Source organism: Cetorhinus maximus, chromosome 6, assembly GCF_964194155.1.
Source record: "Cetorhinus maximus chromosome 6, sCetMax3.hap1.1, whole genome shotgun sequence".
Taxonomy (NCBI): Eukaryota; Metazoa; Chordata; class Chondrichthyes; order Lamniformes; family Cetorhinidae; genus Cetorhinus; species Cetorhinus maximus.
The window spans coordinates 96167959-96186782 of NC_135884.1; the positions used below are offsets into that span (position 1 = coordinate 96167959).

The following is an 18824-nucleotide window of genomic DNA, read 5'->3' on the forward strand; positions in this document are numbered from 1 at the left end:
AAGATTCTCATATGCTTCACATCCATTTGTCTGCTGACATGGTTTCCCTGCCATAAGCAAATTGGATGATAGCTGGCACCATTGCTTTTCTTATTGGTTTCTGACAGAAATAGTTTCATTGTTTCTATTATCTATACATATAAGTCTTGCATCTAGTGCACATCTTTAACACCCTTGATGCGTAAATGTTAAAGTGCTAAGCAGGACAGAGTACTTTTTAAATTTGTTCTCCAGCTTAGGGCATCACCAACAAGGCTGGCTTTTATTGCCCATCCTGCCAACTATGGTGTGGGGGTGAAATTGTGTACAAGACAGACTGTATGGATGGCAGGTTTCCTTTCCTAAAGGACATTAGTGAACCAGTTGAGTTTTTACAACAATCCAAAAGTTTCATGGTCGCTTTCACTGATGCCAGCTTTTAATTTTAGATTTACAGAGAAAATGGAATTCAAACTTGCGAACCAATTCTTACCCATCAGCCCTTCTGGATACAGGCTTGTTGCTGGAGTGATGACTGGCCTTAATATACTTAATATACTTTTGTCTTTCCAGTAGAGGGGTATCTGTAAACCAGCTGGTGTACCCGTCTTCAATGGCTAACCATGTTTATCCCATGAGTAAGTATGATGATAGAATAATCAGCTGGGTTGTACAGGCCTAGGAGGTCCACAATTCAATCCCTGGCTCTTTGCTGAGTTGATGTATTACTGACTGGGTGGCAGTGGGCAAGCTGGAATTGAATGGTCAGGAAGACGATCAGCCAGGTTTAACACTTCTGAATGTTGCCTGGCTTTTGTGAATGGACATCAGTCCATTCCTTTACACCCCCCTCCCCCCGCCCCCCCCTGCATATTGTAGCTCCCAGCTCAATGCCTTCCAGCACTTGCTGTAGGCTTGTGATGATATATAGACCTAGGAGACAACTGGTCCCTGTGGAGTTGGACACTAGGGAGGAGTCAACAACTTGCTGGAGGGGTGAGGATTGATGGGGAAGAAACTGTTCAGAAAGTTTGTAAACAAGTGCTTTGTGGAGAAAGTTCCAGAAAAGGAGATGAGTGAAATATAAGATGCAGTCAGGAGCTATGAGGCTTTTTCTCTTCCTCCCACCTTCATCATAGTTGACTTGTTTGTGTGGACATAGTGAGCAGCTGTCAACTGAATTGAGTCCTAGTTGTAACTTTGTTTTTTTTAAATTAACAGTTCCAGGTGACCTGGGGAACCAGCTGGAAGCTAAGCTAAACAAACCTCATGTGGTGCACTATCTGTGCACCAAGAAAACTGCGGATTATTTCACCCTCTGGCTGAATCTTGAACTGCTTCTGCCTCTTGTCATTGACTGCTGGATTGACAACATCAGGTATGGCATGAACAGCGTTGGGTACATGTGACATGAGCGATGCTTGGTACGTGTGACAGGACTACATGAAATAACAACACAAAATGTTGGAAATACTCAGGTCAGGCAGCACCTGTGGGAAGAGAAACAAAGTTACCCTTTCAGGTTTATGACCTTTGGTCAAAACTGGAAGAAGTTAGAGATGTAGCAAGTTTTAAGCAAGTACAGAGACAGGTAACGAGGGGGGAAATGGTCTTTGACAGGGTGGAAGGCGGGTGTGAGAAAATGGCAAAAGAGATGAAGGGTGGCAGCACACTGGTCTACAGTCGGGAGGGAGGCATCAAGTCAAACATGGTAAAGGAAACTTCCTGCTGATTACCTAACACACACACACACACACACCACCACCACCACCCCCCACCCCAGCAACCCCACCCAAGCTGATGAATCAGTGCTCCTCCATGTTGAACACCACTTGAAGGAAGCACTGAGGGTGGCAATGGTGCAGAATGTACACTGGGTGGGGGACTTCAATGTCCAAAACCATGAGTGGCTCAGTAGCACCAATACTGACCGAGCTGGCTGAGTCCTATAGGACATAGCTACTAGACTGGGTCTGCAGCAGATGGTGAAGGAAAAACTACTTGCCCTCATCCTCCCCAATCTACCTGTTGCAGCTGCATCTGTTGGTGACAGTATCAGTAGGAGTGACCACTTTCAGGTTGATGTGTTGGTAAAGTCCCATCTTCATGGTGAGGATACCCTCCACTGTACTGTGTGACACTACCCTTGTGCTAAATGGGATAGATTTCGAACAGATCTAGCAACTTAAAACTGGGTATCCATGAGGCGCTGTGGGCCATCAGCAGCAGCAGAACTTGACCGCAATCTGTAGCCTCACGACCCGGCATATCCCCCACTCTACCATCACCACCAAGCCAGGGGATCAACCCTGGTTCAATGAAGAGTGCAGAAGGACATGCCAGGAGCAGCACCAGGCATACATAAAAATGAGGTGTCAACCTGGTGAAGCTACAACACAGGTCTACTTGCATGCAAAAAGCAAAACCAGCATGTGATAGAGCTAAGCGATCCCACAACCAATGGATCAGATCTAAGCTCTGCAGTCCTGCCACATCCAGTCGTGAATGGTGGTGGACAATTAAAATATAACAGGAGGAGGAGGAGGCTACATGAGTATTCCGGTACTCTGTGATGGGGGATCCCAGCACATCGTTGCAAAAGATAAGGCTGAAGCATTTGTAACAAACTTCAGCCAGATGTGTCAAGTGGATGATTCATCTTGGTCATCTCCGGAGGTACCCAGCATCACGTGCCTGTTTTCAGCCAATTCAATTTACTCCACGTGATATCAAGAAATAGCTGAAGGTACTGGATACTGCAAAGGCTACCGGGCCCTGGCAATATTCCAGCAATAGTACTGAAGACTTCTACTCCAGAACTAGCCACACCCCAAGCTAAGGTATTCCACTGCAGCTGCAACACTGGTATATACCCAGCAATGTGGAAAATTGTTCTGGTATATTCTATCCACAAAAAGCAGGACAAATCCAACCCAGCCAATTACTGCCCCATCAGCCTACATTCGATCATCAGCAAAGTGATGCAAGGTGTTTTTGGTGCTATCAAGTGGCACTTACTCAGCAATAACCTGCTCACTGACTCAGTTTGGGTTATGCCAGGGCCACTCAGCTCCTAACCACGTTATAACCTTGGTTCAACATGGGCAAAAGAGTTGGAACTTGAGGTAAGGTGAGAATTCATGTCCTTGATAACAAAGTAGCATTTGACCAAGTGTGGCGTCAAGGAGCCCTAGCAAAACTAAAGTCAATGGGATTCAGGGGGAAATTTCTCCACTGTTGGAATCATACATAGCACAAAGGAAGATGGTTGTGGTTGTTGGTGGTCAATGATCTCGGTCCCAGGACATTGCGACAGGAGTTCCTCAGATAATGTCCTGGGCCCAACCATCTTCAGCTGCTTCATCATTGACCTTCCTTCCACCTTAAGGTCAGAAGTGGGGATGTTCGTTGATGATTGCACAATGTGCAGCACCGTTCGTGACTCCTCAGATACTGAAGCAGTACATGTCCGTACACAGCAAGACCTGGACAATATTCAGGCTTAAGCTGATGTGTGGCATGATATGTTACCTGCCACTGCCAGGCAGTGACCATCTCCAACAAGAAAGAAACATACCATCTCCCCATGACATTCAATGGCATTACCATCACTGAATACCCCACTATCAATATCCTGGGGGTTACCATTGACCAGAAACTGAACTGGACCAGCTCCAACCATCCAGGACAAAGCAGCCCCCTTGATCCACAACCCATCTATCACCTGAAATATTCAGCCCCTCCACCACTGACGCACGGTGGCAGCAGTGTGTATCATCTGCACTGCAGAAACTCACCAAGGCTCCTTAGATAGCACTTTCCAAACCCACAATCTCTACCACCTTGAAGGACAAGGGCAGCAGTTACATGGGAACGCCACAGCCTGCAAGTTTCCCTCCAAGGCACACACCATCCTGACTTGGAAATATATCACTGTTCCTTCACTGTTGCTGGGTCAAAACCCTTGAACTCCCTCCCTAACAGCACTGTGGGTGTACCTACACCACAGGGACTGCAATGGTTCAAGAAGGCAGCTCACCAGCACCTTGAGGGCAATTTGGGATGGGCAATAAATGCTGGGCTAACCAGCGACTCCCACATCCTGTGAAAGATTTTTTTTTTTAAAAGTTGGTTTTGCTTCTTTTTGTCTTCCAGGAAATGAGCAGTGGCCTTTTCCTTCCTGTTTCAATCACTCTAGATTGGGCCTCTGATCTGCCCCCAGGGCTGCCCCAGTGCAGCACTTCAGTCAGCTGGCAGAAGGAACAAGAGAAAAAGAAAACACACACTTGCATTTATGTAGTGCCTTTCATGACTTCAGGATGACCCAGAGTGTATTATAGTCAATGAAATACTTCTGAAGTGTGGTCGTTGTTTTAATGTAGGAAATGTGATGACCTAGTTTGCACACAGCAGGATCCCATAAACAGCAATGTGACAGTGACCAGATAATCTGTTCTACTGGTGTTGGGTGAGGGATAAATAGTTTGAGACCCTGTGGTGTGGGCTGATTGCTCATTGCTCAGTCACCACAGGTTGGGGAGAGCAATTTAACTGAAGGTGAGGAATTTCTAACTAACAAATGGCATTTATCATCACTATAATGTTAGAACACACCTTTGCTATTGTATGTTGCTAATGGTAAATGTTGTCAAGTTGCTGATTCCACACAGGTAGGTATCTAGAGATCTATGCCTGAATTACAGATGCAGTTACCGAGTGTATCCATGTCTCATGTAATCTTAAATAAACAGTATAAAAACTGCTCAATGGAAAATCACCTAAAATACGTTTGTTGAAGCATTTTGGGTGTAAAAATACACTGGGTGTCCAGTAGTGATTACCATAGTCAGTTTTCTGTCCTTATTAGATAAAAGCCTGTGTCCCTCATTAATAATCACCAATGAGTGATATTTTTATCAAATAGCTCTCTCTAGCACATGGAAAAATTCTGTCACCATAGAAACTGGAATAAAGGATTATTCTGCAGAGGAGAGAAGCTGGATGTGAAACATCTCCCTGATATTTATATTTTGCTGTTGCAATATTCATAATTGAATTGGGCTCAGTGGGGAGCTGCCTTACAACACTTGATTCCCTGAGGCTTCCTTCTCCTTTAGCTCTAACTACTTGACTTGTTAATGCCTCTATAGATAGACAGGGGCCTTTTAACCAAAGCTAGTACGGTAATTGTGCTAGGTAGAATATTACATTATTATAAGTTAAGCCAGTGTAAGGATATTAAAGAGACTGTTTGTTTATTGATCCAATCGACCTCACTTTATAAAAATATAATTGTCATATGGCTGGTCTTGTGCTTCAATATTAACTCTCTTCTGGGAAGAGGGTAAATTGTGGTTTTCACTGGGTCATGCACAAAGCAAGTAACCATTATTTGTGCAATAAAATAAAAAGTGCAGGTCATTGAAATTATATGACTATTAACAGAAGGGCTTTCCTAATAGATTATTCCTAGGTTGGGTCACTAGTCTGTGCTTGGGTGATTTTTTTTCCATCTGAGGCTGTGCTGGACAGGCTACATGTTCCTGGGATAGTGGACATGGGCTGGGGAACCATAACATCCCATGGACGATCCTGAAACAAAAGTTTTCCTTTATAAAGCACTCTAAAGAAGAAAGTCATCTCGTTTGCTTCCCATAGTGTTTTATAGAGGCCCAAGGTCAGCAGTGGGGATGTTTACTGATGATTGCATAGTGTTCAGTTCCATTTACAATTCCTTAAATAATGAAGCTGTCTTTACCTGCCTGTACCAAGACCTGGACAACTTCCAGGTTTAGGCTGTCAAGTGGCAAGAAACATGGAAAGGTATGACCAACTCCTCTTCACATTCATTGGCATTGCTAGCATCAAAACCCCTATCATCACTATCTTAGGGGTCACTATTAACCAGAAACTGCACCGGACCAGCTGCATAAATACTGTGGCTACATGAGCAGGAAAGAGATTGGGAATTCTGCAGTGAATAACTCACTACCTGACTCCACAAAGCCACCATCTAAAAGGTACAAGTCAGGTGTGTGATGGAATACTCTCCACTTGCCCGAGTGCTTGCAACGTCAACAACACTCGAAGTTCAACACCATCCAGGACAAAGCAGCCCACTTGATTGGCACGCCATCCACCACCTTAAACATTCACTCCCTTCAGCACTGCACAGTAGCAGCAGTGTGCACCATCTACAAGATGCACTGCACTGCAGCAACTCACCAAGGCTCTTTCGACAGCACCTTCCATTCCCATGTCCTCTACCATGTGGAAGGCCAAGGGCAGTAGGCCAAGTTACCCACCATTCTGACATGGAAATATACCATCGCTGGGTCAACATCTTGGAACTCCCTCCTTAACAGCACTTTGGGAGAACTTACACCAAACAGATTTCAGCAGTTGAAGAAGGCTGTTCAACACCCTAAGGGAATTTAGAGATGGGCATCAAATGCTGGCCCTGCCAGTGACACACACATCCAATGAATGATTTAATGAAGGAAGTTATTGGGGAGGGGTGATCAAATACTTGACTGGAGAGGTGGGTGAGTTTTGGGGAAGTGTGGGACTTAGGAGTTTTAATGTACAGCTCTCAAAAGTGCAAAGAAAGTGGGGGATGTACAAGGGACCAGAGTCCAAAACGTAGAGTTCAGAGGTGGGTACAGTGGTGAAGGAGATTAGATGGGTGGGAAGGGGTGCTGGGGCTGAGGCCATGAAGATATTTAAACACATGGGTGAGAATTTTGAATGTTGATGCATTGGGGGTTTAAGAGCCAATGTTGATCAGTGAAACCAGTGCTAACAGGTGAACAGAATTTAATGCAGATGGATATAGATAGTTACTACTAGAACAATATTGGGCTTGACTGGAGTGATTGAATAACTTGCTGATATATGCTACATCAATATTGATCACTGCTCAAACTAGCTGTGCACTTTACATGCTTGTGGAGCCTGTAGCAACAATTCAGTCTTGAACATGCTAAGATTTTAGGGTTGAGTCTTGTTGAGTGGGGCACTGTTTTAAAATTAGGTGTTGCCCTTATAGGACAGAGATGAAGAGATTTTTTTCTGAGCGTCGTGCGACTTTGGAACCCTCTGCCTCAGAAGGTAGTGAAGGCGGGGTCATTGAATATTTTTAAGGCAGAGGTAGACCGATTCCTGTTAGGCAAGGGAATCGAAGGTTATCGGGGGTAGATGGGATTGTGGAATTCGAAACACAAATAGATCAGTCATGATCCTATTGAATGGTGGAGCAGGCTCGAGGGGCCAAATGGCCTACTCCTGTTCCTATTTCGTATGTTTGAATGGACATGATTGCACTTGAACACGAAGGAACTTCTTGTAAGCAACTCCAACAATTGAGCAAATAAAGGAGTTGTATTTGAGTTGAGAGGGAATGATGAAGGCAAAAATGTCAAAGGAAGAACTAAGGCTGGAGTCACTGGGTTTGCAAGAGATATGAAGAAACTGGTGTCTACAAAGAATTGGACGAAGTCAGGCTTTTGTTGCTCCATGAAAGGCTTGGAGGGGCTCAAGATGAAATGATTTAATCATTGTGTGTGCACGTGTGTGAAGGGAGTGGGGCAGAACCATTGTATCTTTCTGGGGGATGGATAAAGAGATACTTGAAGCAGTAAAAGATGCAGGGCTGTCGGGAGAGAGCAGGATTATAAGGTTAGTTTTAGACTGATCTAGCAAAAGCTGGCACGACGAATTGGGTCACATTGCCTCCTTTTACGCTGTAAGCTTCCATAGTTCTGCAACCTATAATGAGAGGTTAAGATCGCTTTCTGAATTAAGACTGCAGAGTACACCCACTGAAGCCTAGTGAGAATCCAGAGCAAACCAATGGAAATAATAACAATGACTGGGGGAAGGAAGAAACTGTCTCTGGGACCATCAAATTTTGTGTTTAGCACTGAAAAGATGCATTGAGACACTTAAAAATTGAATTAAGAGATTTCCATTTTCTGTTCTGGTTCTCTGCTGTCTGGCTTACTCTCATTAGTTGTCTAGTCATAGGAGATGTTAGTGGTTGAGTTTCCTGAGAAAGAGACAGCTGACTCATTGTGTTACTGGAGTCCCACTTGTGGCCTATCAAGGGGCTTTTTTATTACCGCATGATCTATGATCACCCGAGTGTACTCTCAAGAAATGGGGGGGGGTCAAGTTCTCAAATTGAGAGATCAGAAGAGATGATGAATAATTATAGAAACTGTTCTCTTATGAGCAACGGAGCTGAGACACTCTTATTAAAATCAGTTGAAAATGTCAAATCATGATTTTTTTTCAGTGCAGTGTATTGGTTATGTGGGTTTTTAAAACTATATTCTATGTGTTAGATGTCAATATAAAATTGTCACAAATTAAAACCACAAAGCTGTACAGAATTATTCAGAGGATTTGTGCTGGTACTAGGACCTTTATATAAACAGAATAGGTTACAGGCAGGATTAGATGTGATGGGAAAATGAGCCCATTTCTGGCAGTCGTCATTTATACAGATAAATCTGTGTTATGCAGGTGGGCAGGGCGAATGCCAAACCAAGTGTGTACAAAGCAGGGTATAAAACCTAAGGCTCTTGACTAAGGCAAAAAAACCCGGGTTTCATAGTGCACGAATGTCTGAAAATTCACGATTCAAGCCACGAGGCTATCACAAAAGCAAGTAGAGAGTTCAGGTGAACTGCCAGAATGATCAAATAGAAAACAAAAAATACTATACTGTTGTACAAGACCCTGACCTGGCTTTACCTAGAAAACACTGGCCAACTTCTTTGTCACCCGTCAATTGAAGGGACCAATGAGGCCCTGGAAAAGGTTTTTACTAGTTCTACTCTATGAACTTCGAGGTGGTTTGAATTCTTTTCACAGCAAGTTGTCTGGTCTTCGTGCACCAAATTACTGCACTTGAACCTTGTCCTGATAAATGATCCTCTAAACTCAAATCAGTTCGCTGACAAGATCCTCTAAGAATTTCTCCTCAGCGTATTACATTACAAATAAGGTAATTTTATCTTTCATTTTTTGACATCTGCATCCCTGTAAACTGCGCTTAATGTTAAATGCGTTAGATGCATCATTAGTAATGGCATTTTGGCTTATGTCGTCAGCTCCTGCTGACTTCGCTTTGGAATTTTTGATCGACAGAGGTGTAGTTCCTAATTAATGTTTCTTTCCTTTTCTTCTACCCCGCTGCTGTGCGCCACCATTTTGAACTTAAATACCCTTTACATTATAATGGGGAGCTGACAAAGGGGGGCATTTTCTGTAGGAATTTTTTGTACCCTCCAGTGCTGCCATCCTCTTGAGTAATGTCACTAATTGGGAGGACTGTCTGAAACGTCATTATACTGACGAGGAACTTACCGATGCCCTAATTGGTTACATCCTTTCTCCCCCTTTTTAAAGTACAGTAAAGTCACACCATTCGTGACGACTTTCACAAATGTGTTTACCTGCACATAAAGTCCTTGTACACAATATAGCCCGTTGCGGTCCCAAATTTTCACCTATCCACGATTTAAACATCATGGACATATACTGGCTCTGAAATAAAGAAAAACCAGCATTTAGAAGAGAGAAAAAGCAAGGTTTCCGTGGTGTATTTCCCGCAGTAGTCTTTTTTTTTTGCAAAAATATACTTTATTCATAAAAAATCTTCAATCACATTCAAAACCATTTCAAAAACAACATTACAAGGGTACAATCCAGGTTAAACTCCCACAAAATGTATCACCAGGTGCATCAGCACAAACAATATTACAATCATCCACAGCCTTTCACCCTGATCTGTACAGCCCGAGGGGCTCCAAACAGTTCCCAGTCTCCCGGTGCGCTGTGGCAGAAAGGTCCTAGACAGCGACCCTTCCCCATTGCGCCTTTGCGGCAGCTGCCCCAAGCTTTAGTGCGTCCCTCAGCACGTAGTCCTGGACTTTGGATTGTGCCAGTCCGCAACAATCGGTCGGGGACAACTCTTTGTGCTGGAAGACCAACAAGTTTCGGGCAGACCAAAGCGCGTCTTTCACCGAGTTGATGATCCTCCAGCTGCAGTTGATGTTTGTCTCGGTGTGTGTCCCTGGGAACAGCCCGTAGAGCACAGAGTCCTGTGTCACAGAACTGCTCGGGATGAACCTCGACAGCAACCACTGCATCTCTCTCCAGACTTTCTTTGCAAAGGCACAATCCACAAGGAGGTGAACAACGGTCTCTTCCCCACCACAGCCACCTCGAGGGCATCGTGCAGAGGGGGTGAGACTCCTGGCGTGTAGGAAGGATCTGACGGGGAGGGCCTTTCTCACCACCAGCCAAGCTACGTCTTGGTGCTTGTTGGAAAGTTCTGGCGATGAGGCATTCTGCCAAATGACTTTGACAGTCTGCTCGGGGAACCATCCCACAGGGTCCACCCTCTCCTTATCCCTCAGGGCCTCTAGGACGTTACGTGCTGACCACTGCCTGATGGAAACACCTTTCACCACAAGTATTTCCCGCAGTAGTCGATAACTGCACGGGGGTTGCTGTGATTTACAGGATACAGCAACTCCTGACTATTTTTACAGTACAGGTACAGTACTGCACTTTAATAAAAATGTGTTCTTGCTTTCTTTTTTTTCCTTGCTTTGTCAGATAATTTCTCCAGTAAGATTTTGTCTTGAATTTACTCAAAAACATAATTTTTAAAAATTTTAAAAGTTCAATTTTGGGATGGCTGGAGCCCTATCTAATTCACTCCCATTATAAAGCATGTTCGCCATTTGTCCTTTGCGAAAATTCGCGGGAACATAACCCCCCGAAAGGCGGGGCTTCACTGCTCCGAGAAATGTTGCTGTACATCACAGCTGAATAAATGCAACTGGGCTGTCCTCAACAGTGGCATTTTATACAAGATCTCTCTTCCCAGGCATAACATTTTCAATCAAAATTATATTTTTAGGTTATGGACTGATTTTAGAACGTTCCTAATAAAGGATAAGCAGATGACATGACTCCAATCAAAGTGCACTCTTGAAGCTCTTTGCACCAAGTGAGACTGAAGGTGACTTTGAAGTGGGGTGTGACTGACAGAACAGGCGATCCCATTTAATGGTTACGATGCACTGTTAACCAAGTTGGTTTGTTAAGTACGAGGGTGCAACTTCCTTCTGAAATAAGAGAGCAGATGCTCTCGGGAAACTTACAACATCGGCTGCAACACTGTGTTGACAGGCTTTTCGTTTTTTCATTGGATGAAGATTCAACTCTGCTTTGACAATCTGATCTGCCCACAGAGGACTAAAGACATCTGCAGACTTAAGAATTGTGCAGGAAGCAAGAGCTTGGAGTGAAGGAGCAAGTAGGAGGACATGCTAGGGCAGTGCTTCCAAAACTACTTCCCAGTGTGACTCCATTTTAATGCCTCAGACTTTGTGTGACCCCCGAGGGGGGGGTATTTTAGCTCCTGATCAGGGGAAGTTTAGTGTGGTGGGAATTGTTTAAACTGCAGGGTTTTTAAAAAAATAACAAACACCTACCTTTTCACAGGCTTTTTTTTTGTTACAGCAGCAATGAGGCCTCAAAGATCTGTCTGTCAGGCCACGCCCACCATTAGGAAAAAGGCGCGAGGATTTAAAGGGGCCCCTGAGCTGTTAGCGCTCAGTCCGAGCTCCAGGGCAGCATTGCTGCCTCAGAGCTCGTGACCCCACTGGGGTTCAGTAACAATAGGGGTAATGTTACTGGACTAGTAATCCAGAGGCCCCGATTAATGATCTGGAGATAAGAGTACGAATCCCAGAATGACAATTGGGGTTTTTTTAAATTCAGTTAATTTTTGTGTCTTGGGTAAATGAGTTAGTTGGCTAACTAACTCTATCTGCACGTCTTCCTATGTTCTCAGGGAGGTGTCAGCTGTGGCTCAGTTCATAGCACCCTCGCCTCTGAATCAGAAGGTTGTGGGTTCATGTCCCGCTCCCGGAAACCAAGAACTGTAATTGTACTCGAAAGAAGTTGCAATCTGTGACTGTTGGTAACTCGAAAGAGTTTCCTATGTTCTCATTGATTGCAAGCAGCAATTGATGACAGGAAGAGACTGATGTAAGAATAAACAGTGATGCTTTATTGAGACATAGGGCAGAGCACCAGATCATACGTGCTCACTCAGAAATCTCCAGAACTAGACCTACAGTTCCCAGTTGCCCGCACTGTATAGTGATTTATCAGTGCTGTCACATCATCAGTACATTTGCCTTCTCTTAAAAGGACAGGGTACCTCACTTTACCACAGTTAATTTGGAATAAATTTGGAATAAAAAGTTGATAATAGTGGTGTCCATGAAACTATTATTGATTGCTGTTTAAATCCACCTGAGTCATTAATGTCCTTTAGGGAAGGAAATCTGTCATCCTTACATGGTCTGGCCTTCATGTGATTCCAGACCCGCAACAATGTGGTTGACTTAACTGGTCTCTGAAATGGCCTAGCAAGCCATTCAGTTATAATCAAGAAGACGGCTCACTATCACCTTCTTGAGGCCAATTGGGAATGGGTAGTAAATGCTGGCCTTACCAGTGATGCTCCCATTCAGGGAATGAATTAAGAAAAGCATTAGAAGGAACTAGTGACTATAAGAATTTGGTTATATATTTGTGTTTTTCATTTGAAGGCTAATCTACAACACAACAACTAAAACAACAGAAACACCACCTGGAGTTGATGTGAGAGTCCCTGGATTTGGCAAAACCTACCCGCTGGAATTCCTGGATCCCAGCAAAAGGACTGTTGGTAAGTTTTGTCGATACAAATTTGTAATTTGTGTAAATCTTTGTGGGACATCTATGGTGGTTTAAAGTTCTCCATTTGGAACATACTGATGGAGAACTCAATTTACTTGGATTTGGACCACGCTGGGCTAAAACAAACTTTTGTGGTAAGAGTTTCCTTTATTGAGGTTATAGTTTTCAGGCTGAGCCATTTTGTATCTGATGCCATTTAGTCAAGAGATCTAAAGGATCCAGGACTATTTCTGTTATGAACCATCGACAATAAAGGTGACCATTGTTTATCTGGTAGAATCCAAGCTACCTCTCTCATAAATTCACGTATTCATTCATAAGGATTGAGTGTTTGCCAATGACAATGGAGTTGTGTGTTGGGCATGGGTAAAAGGTATCATAGTCGGCAAAATCTTAACATGGGGCAAGACCTTTTTTTTGGAAAAGGGCCTATAGCTTTGAAACCTTCCACTTTGTTTTTTTGTGTTCTGTCTGATTACTGCTGCTTTAGCAAAGTGTGACACCCTTCAATATTTTTTGTGTTGACTGCAGAGGTCCCTGAAATGGTTTCACGTAGTTCTTGTTTATCTTAGTTTTATTTTGTATAAGACAGAGGACGAGTGGAGGCAGGGTTCAGAGACTAAGGGATAATGACCAAGGTCATTATCAAAGAGTGAAGGTTCAGGGAGAAGAACCAAGGAGGAGGGGAAACCAAAGGAGCTAATCAGAGCTTGAATTTATAAATAGCACCTTTCATGGCATCTCAAACACTTCACAGCCACTGAAAAAATACTTTTGAATGCAAGGCACTGTATTTTAGATAATCACAGGAGTTGGTTGTGGGGTTAATATTGTCCATGACACCCAGCGGATTTCAGTGTTTACTTCCCAATGGTGCCACAGGATCTTTTGTGTCCATCTGAGAGGGCAGATAGAGCCTTGGTTTAACGTTTCATCTGAAAGACAATATCTCCAACAGGGTAGCACTTCCTCAGTTCTGCACTGAAGTGGCAGTGAAGATTTTTTGGCTCAGTTCCCTAGGTGGGCTTTGGACCTATGAACTTCTGACTGAGCGGTGACTGCTGAGCCAAGGCTGCCACCAAAACCAAGTTGAGGGAAAAAGGACACAAGCATTCAGAATAGAGGGACTTAAATACAGCAGTGCAAGAAAGATAAGAGCTGATTCAGATGGAATTGATGGTGACTTACTTAGAGAAACAGATAGGAAAGGAATTGAGCGGGATCATATAAAGAGCTACATTGGCAGTTAGAAACATTTTGAAAGCACCATCGCACCACTAATACAAGAGCTTTGTGCTGTAACTCTAGATTTCCAGTGTTATGTACTGCATTGATTGACCTAGTTACTTACACAGATAGAAATGGCGTTGTTATCTGCATCACGCACTCATATTTGTTTCATTTTCTGCATGTGCCTCAATGCATTTTAAACCTATTTCTCTCAGTCAATTATAATTATGTTCCATTATGGAAATAAATGTACACCTATGGTTTGCCTGAGGGTGTCATTGCTATTAAAGTTCCTCCTGCCCTGTCAGAATTGAGTATATCCATTCTCGCATGTTGACAATAGCAGCTGTTTATTGGAATAAGGTGGTTACCTTACTTTGAAACATGGTTGTAAGTTTAGTTCCCCTCATTTTTGTTAAGCTTTTAACACCACATGGAGTTTAACCAGCCCTCTGTACATATGAGTAAGATTCCCTGCAATTTTCCCTGTGAGAATCTGTAAGCTTGACCCTCTGTTCTAACTCTGTCATTGTTGTCAGAGAGGCTACTTTGGGTGTTATCTCTCTTCCTCTTCTCCTGTTGGATGATTTTGTGGTCACGAATGTAACGGTGCAAAAAATCTAACAATTTTTCTTTTTTTTTATCAACCGCTTCCAATTCTAAGGAACATGTACAGATACAGAGTAACTCTGCCCTAGCACCATATATTAACTCTAGTCCCTCAACACAACCATGGCTGCATCCTGTGTTTAAAAAAAAATTACTTTATCCATATCAGAGTTTGAGCACCCGCATGTTGGGCCCAGTGAGCACCTTCTCTGTTGTAAGATTCTATGATTATGTTGGATGGTTTTGCATTGTGTAGAAGGATAGGAACAGTAGGCCATTCTACCTCTCAAGGCTGTTTTGCCATTCAATTTGATCATGGCTGATCCCAACTCCATTGGCTTCCTGCACCCCCAGCCGCAACCCAACTGAGGAATGCTAACCCAGCACAGACTCTAATCCAACTCTGTCCGTGTGGCGTGCCTTACCCAGTGGACAATGTGATGTTATAAGAAAAGCAACAGTTTTAGTTTTGATGTTGCATTCATTGGTGCCAAATCCTGGTGCTTGCACAATGGCAGCAGGCCCATGATACCTTTACCAAATTCACCAAGGTCAACCACCAAGTATATGCAGTTTAAAGAGACCAGGCCTGTACACATCCAGGTAAATTAGTGCAGACCGCTGCCAACTCAGATGTGGGGAGCAAATACCCTAACATGGCATTAAACCCCATATAAAAAAAGCTTCATTTCCCTATTCCTTGTGGAGCCCCAAAACTATGCTGTTTGTTTTGTAACTTACTCCAGGTCCTGCTCACTCATCACCATTTCTGCTCAGACCTAGATGACTTTGATTTTAAAATTTTAATCTTTTGGTTATCAAAACACTTCATGACCTCACCCCTTCAATCATATGATCCTCCGAGATTATCTGCACTCCTCTAATTCTGCCCTCTTGTACATCCCCCAGTTTTAATCGCTCCACCATTGGCAGCCATGCCTTCAGCTGCTAAGGCCCTAAGCCCTGGCATTCCCCCCTGAAACCTCTCCAGCTCTCTACCTTTCTTCCCTTCAAGACACTCCTTAAAACCAATCTCTCTGACCAAACTTTTGGTCACATGTTCTAATAGATCCTTGTGTAGTTCGGTATCCGAATTGGTCTAATAACATACTCTGGTGAAGTGTCTTGGGATGTTTTTGCTATGTTAGTGCTGCTGTGTTAATGTATGATTTTTTTATTTAAAAATTTATTAACAAATGGGCCAATGATATAGGAAGGGTCTATTTGAGAAGCACTCTAGTATGTTTCCAGAGCAGATGTTGCCCTGTTTAAATAAATTCCTTCCCAGTCTGTCTGGTGTGTCACGGTGTGGAAGAAATCATGAGCTTGTGACTAATAAAGCTTTTTGTGGCTGTATCCCAGAGTCCCATCAAATCACAGATTAACATCAGGAAGAGCCTGGAGATAATTCTTGTCAAAATGCATTACGGACATGGCTTCCAGTTGAATGAGTCCAAGCTACAGGAGCTCGCAAGCTAATCTGCAGCTCCTCGGCCATCAAATCATAATGCAAGGAAGAGGCCAGTCGACCCATTGTGCTAATACTGGCTCTTTGAAATAGCTAGCTAATTAGTTCCATAGCTGTGCAATTTTTATTTTCTTTCTCAGTCAAGGATTCATTCCTTTTTGAAAAGTATTGAATCTGCTTCCACTGTCCTTTCAGGCAGTACATTCAGACCATCATAACTTGCTGAATAAGAAGAATTTCTGCTCATTTCCCTCCTGGCTTTTTTGCCAGTTTATTTTAAATCTGTGTCCCCTGGTTTGTCGATCAACTTGCCAGTGGAATTAGTTTTTCCTATCTGCTCTATCAAAACTCCTAATAGTTTTTAACACAATGAATCTTTTAGTTAAGCAAATAAAAAATTAAAAATGCAAAGTCGTTTATTATTCATTACATGCAAGAGGCAGTAGTAACTTTAACAGCGTGGCTGCTGATCTCCTTTTAACAAGTATTAAATCTGCAGTTGGTGGATACGTAATTAACAAATTAACTTTTGGTGTTTCTGCATTCATAACCCAAATGAAAATTTGGAACTTTTTATTTAAGAAAGTCTTTGAATTAAATTGTTTGAAACTAGTGACCCATGTTCAAGTTATAAATGTATACACACTCTTGCACACACCAGAAATGGGAAGCAATGAACTGCCCAAATGATAGCAGCCCCCCAGCTCCTTTCTCCCGGTGCCCTCCCCCACCCAGCCCAGATGAGAGGGATTTTGCCCAACGCGCACACTCCATAAGGAACTGAGGCCCAATAGAAAAATACAGATGAAAATAGTGAGCAATGAGTAATATTTCAACCCTCTACCCCTCCCCCTGTCAAATTTTCCATTTAAATCAATCAGCTGGCTGCCAAACATTATCCTCAATAATTAAAATCTGAAGGGATGAGACTCTACATTTGTAAATGTAAATTATCAGCATCAGTGAGATTATTTGGCAGAAATAGAGACTTATGCTGTTAAAAATTCACTTGAATGGATAAGTGTTTAGTTTAGTGGGGTATGTAGTGGGTTAAGTATTGCAATTTCACACCCTTCCTTCATGTACGTTGAATTCAGTGCTGAATCAGTGAGGTGCCCATTAATGAAGCTCATGAAGGAGCTGGATGGATTGAACATCAACTTCCTGATTTCTGAAGATTAACTGCATGCGTGCGCAGAGTTTACTCTCCGAGTTACTCCATAATAGCCGTGAGCACTGATGGTCTCACCATTATTCTTACAGCAAAATCTAGGCCATTGAGTTATTTCACTGCTTTATCCTCAGCACCAAACCTCATTGTATTTGGGGGGGGGGGGAGGGGGACGAGAAACAGAATCTTTGAAATACTCAGCCGGTCTAGCAACATTTGTGGGGTGAGTAACCAAGTTAATGTTTCAGGTCGATGGTCTTGGTCCATTGTATAGGCACTTGATACTGTTAGGGATGTAGGTTTACAGAGTGAATTATTACTGAAATCCAGAAAAAAAACATTTGTTACGGAGAGTTCAAGACATATATGCACTTTCAACAGTTAACACAAGTGAAACAAACTACCTAATATAAGCAACTAAGTGTAGTGGACTTTGCACCATGTGCTTGAGATTGAGTGTCCATGAAGCTGGGCCTGGAGTTACTGCTACATTGTGCTGGTCAGATTGGCTAAACCAGTGCAAAAGACCAAAGAATTTCAAGCTGAAAATATGCCCAGCGCAGTGGGGGTCAGAGAAAGCCAAAGTGTGCTGATTGATACTGACTGCTCTATACCAATGTAACTGTTAAATGGTGCTGTATAGGGTTTTTTAAAAGTCATTTTTAGTTATTTAAAATTGGGTTACTTGTGTTGACTGGACTCCCTGATTTGAAAAATGAATTTTTTTATAATAAACCCACTTTCAGCTGCATTAATCAAATTGCACCAAGTTACAACTTAAATAACATGAGAAATATTTTGTAATGCAAAAAGTTTTTTCAATTACATTCTAAAACACTGCCTGATTGTGTTGCTTCACAGCAGATTTTAAGTTCAACGATATGCAAGCAATTTTGAGCGGAAACATGAGTTTAAGAGTTCACTTTGCAAAGTGTGTGCATTTTGCTCCCAAAGTGTAAATTCTTGGCTCAGAAGTTACTGCTGCAAGGGCTCTGCTGCTACAGCTCCATACCAAGCAACTTTATTTTTTCTACAGGTGAGGTATGGTTTAAGTACGTACGCTGCTGATCTCTGCTGTTTGACCCTGGATTCCTGCCAATAGCAGTGTGTGCACAAATCCAGAAACTGATCTCCACCAAGGAACTGTCCAGGCCTTCACAGTGACAACCTCTCTAACTCCAATAGAAATAATCCTGATCACCCCTCCATGCCCTGAGTGTTCCACAATTAACTTCGTCTTCTCTCAAAGTTTCTGTTTCGTGTTGGAGAAAGACACAATGAAGGGTTGAAGTTGAGAGGGAGAAGTTTATTTTTATTCATTCATGGGATGTGGGTGGCACTGGCTAGACCAGCATTTATTGCCCATCCCTAATTGTCCTTGAGAAGGTGGTGGTGAGCTGCCTTGGTGACTGAGGAGATGCTTTGCTTTTTTCTGCTCAACCAAACCCTAACTGGCTCCCACTTTCATTGCTCTTTTCATCTTATTTCTACAGGGATTTACTTCTACACTTTGGTGAAATCTCTGGTGGAATGGGGCTACTCGAGAGACGAAGATGTCCGTGGTGCTCCATATGACTGGCGCCGGGCACCCAGTAA

The 18824-nt window shown here is 43.0% G+C and overlaps 1 protein-coding gene across 1 annotated transcript in view; it reads left to right on the plus strand.

Annotated features, from left to right (window-relative positions):
* Positions 1–18824, plus strand: part of pla2g15 (phospholipase A2, group XV) — a 46597-nt gene that overhangs the window by 18387 nt on the left and 9386 nt on the right. The window contains exons 2-4 of the mRNA XM_078544121.1: positions 1201–1357; positions 12621–12739; positions 18722–18820. Of these exons, the coding sequence (XP_078400247.1) occupies positions 1201–1357; positions 12621–12739; positions 18722–18820 (375 nt within the window). The remainder of the gene's footprint in view (positions 1–1200; positions 1358–12620; positions 12740–18721; positions 18821–18824) is intronic.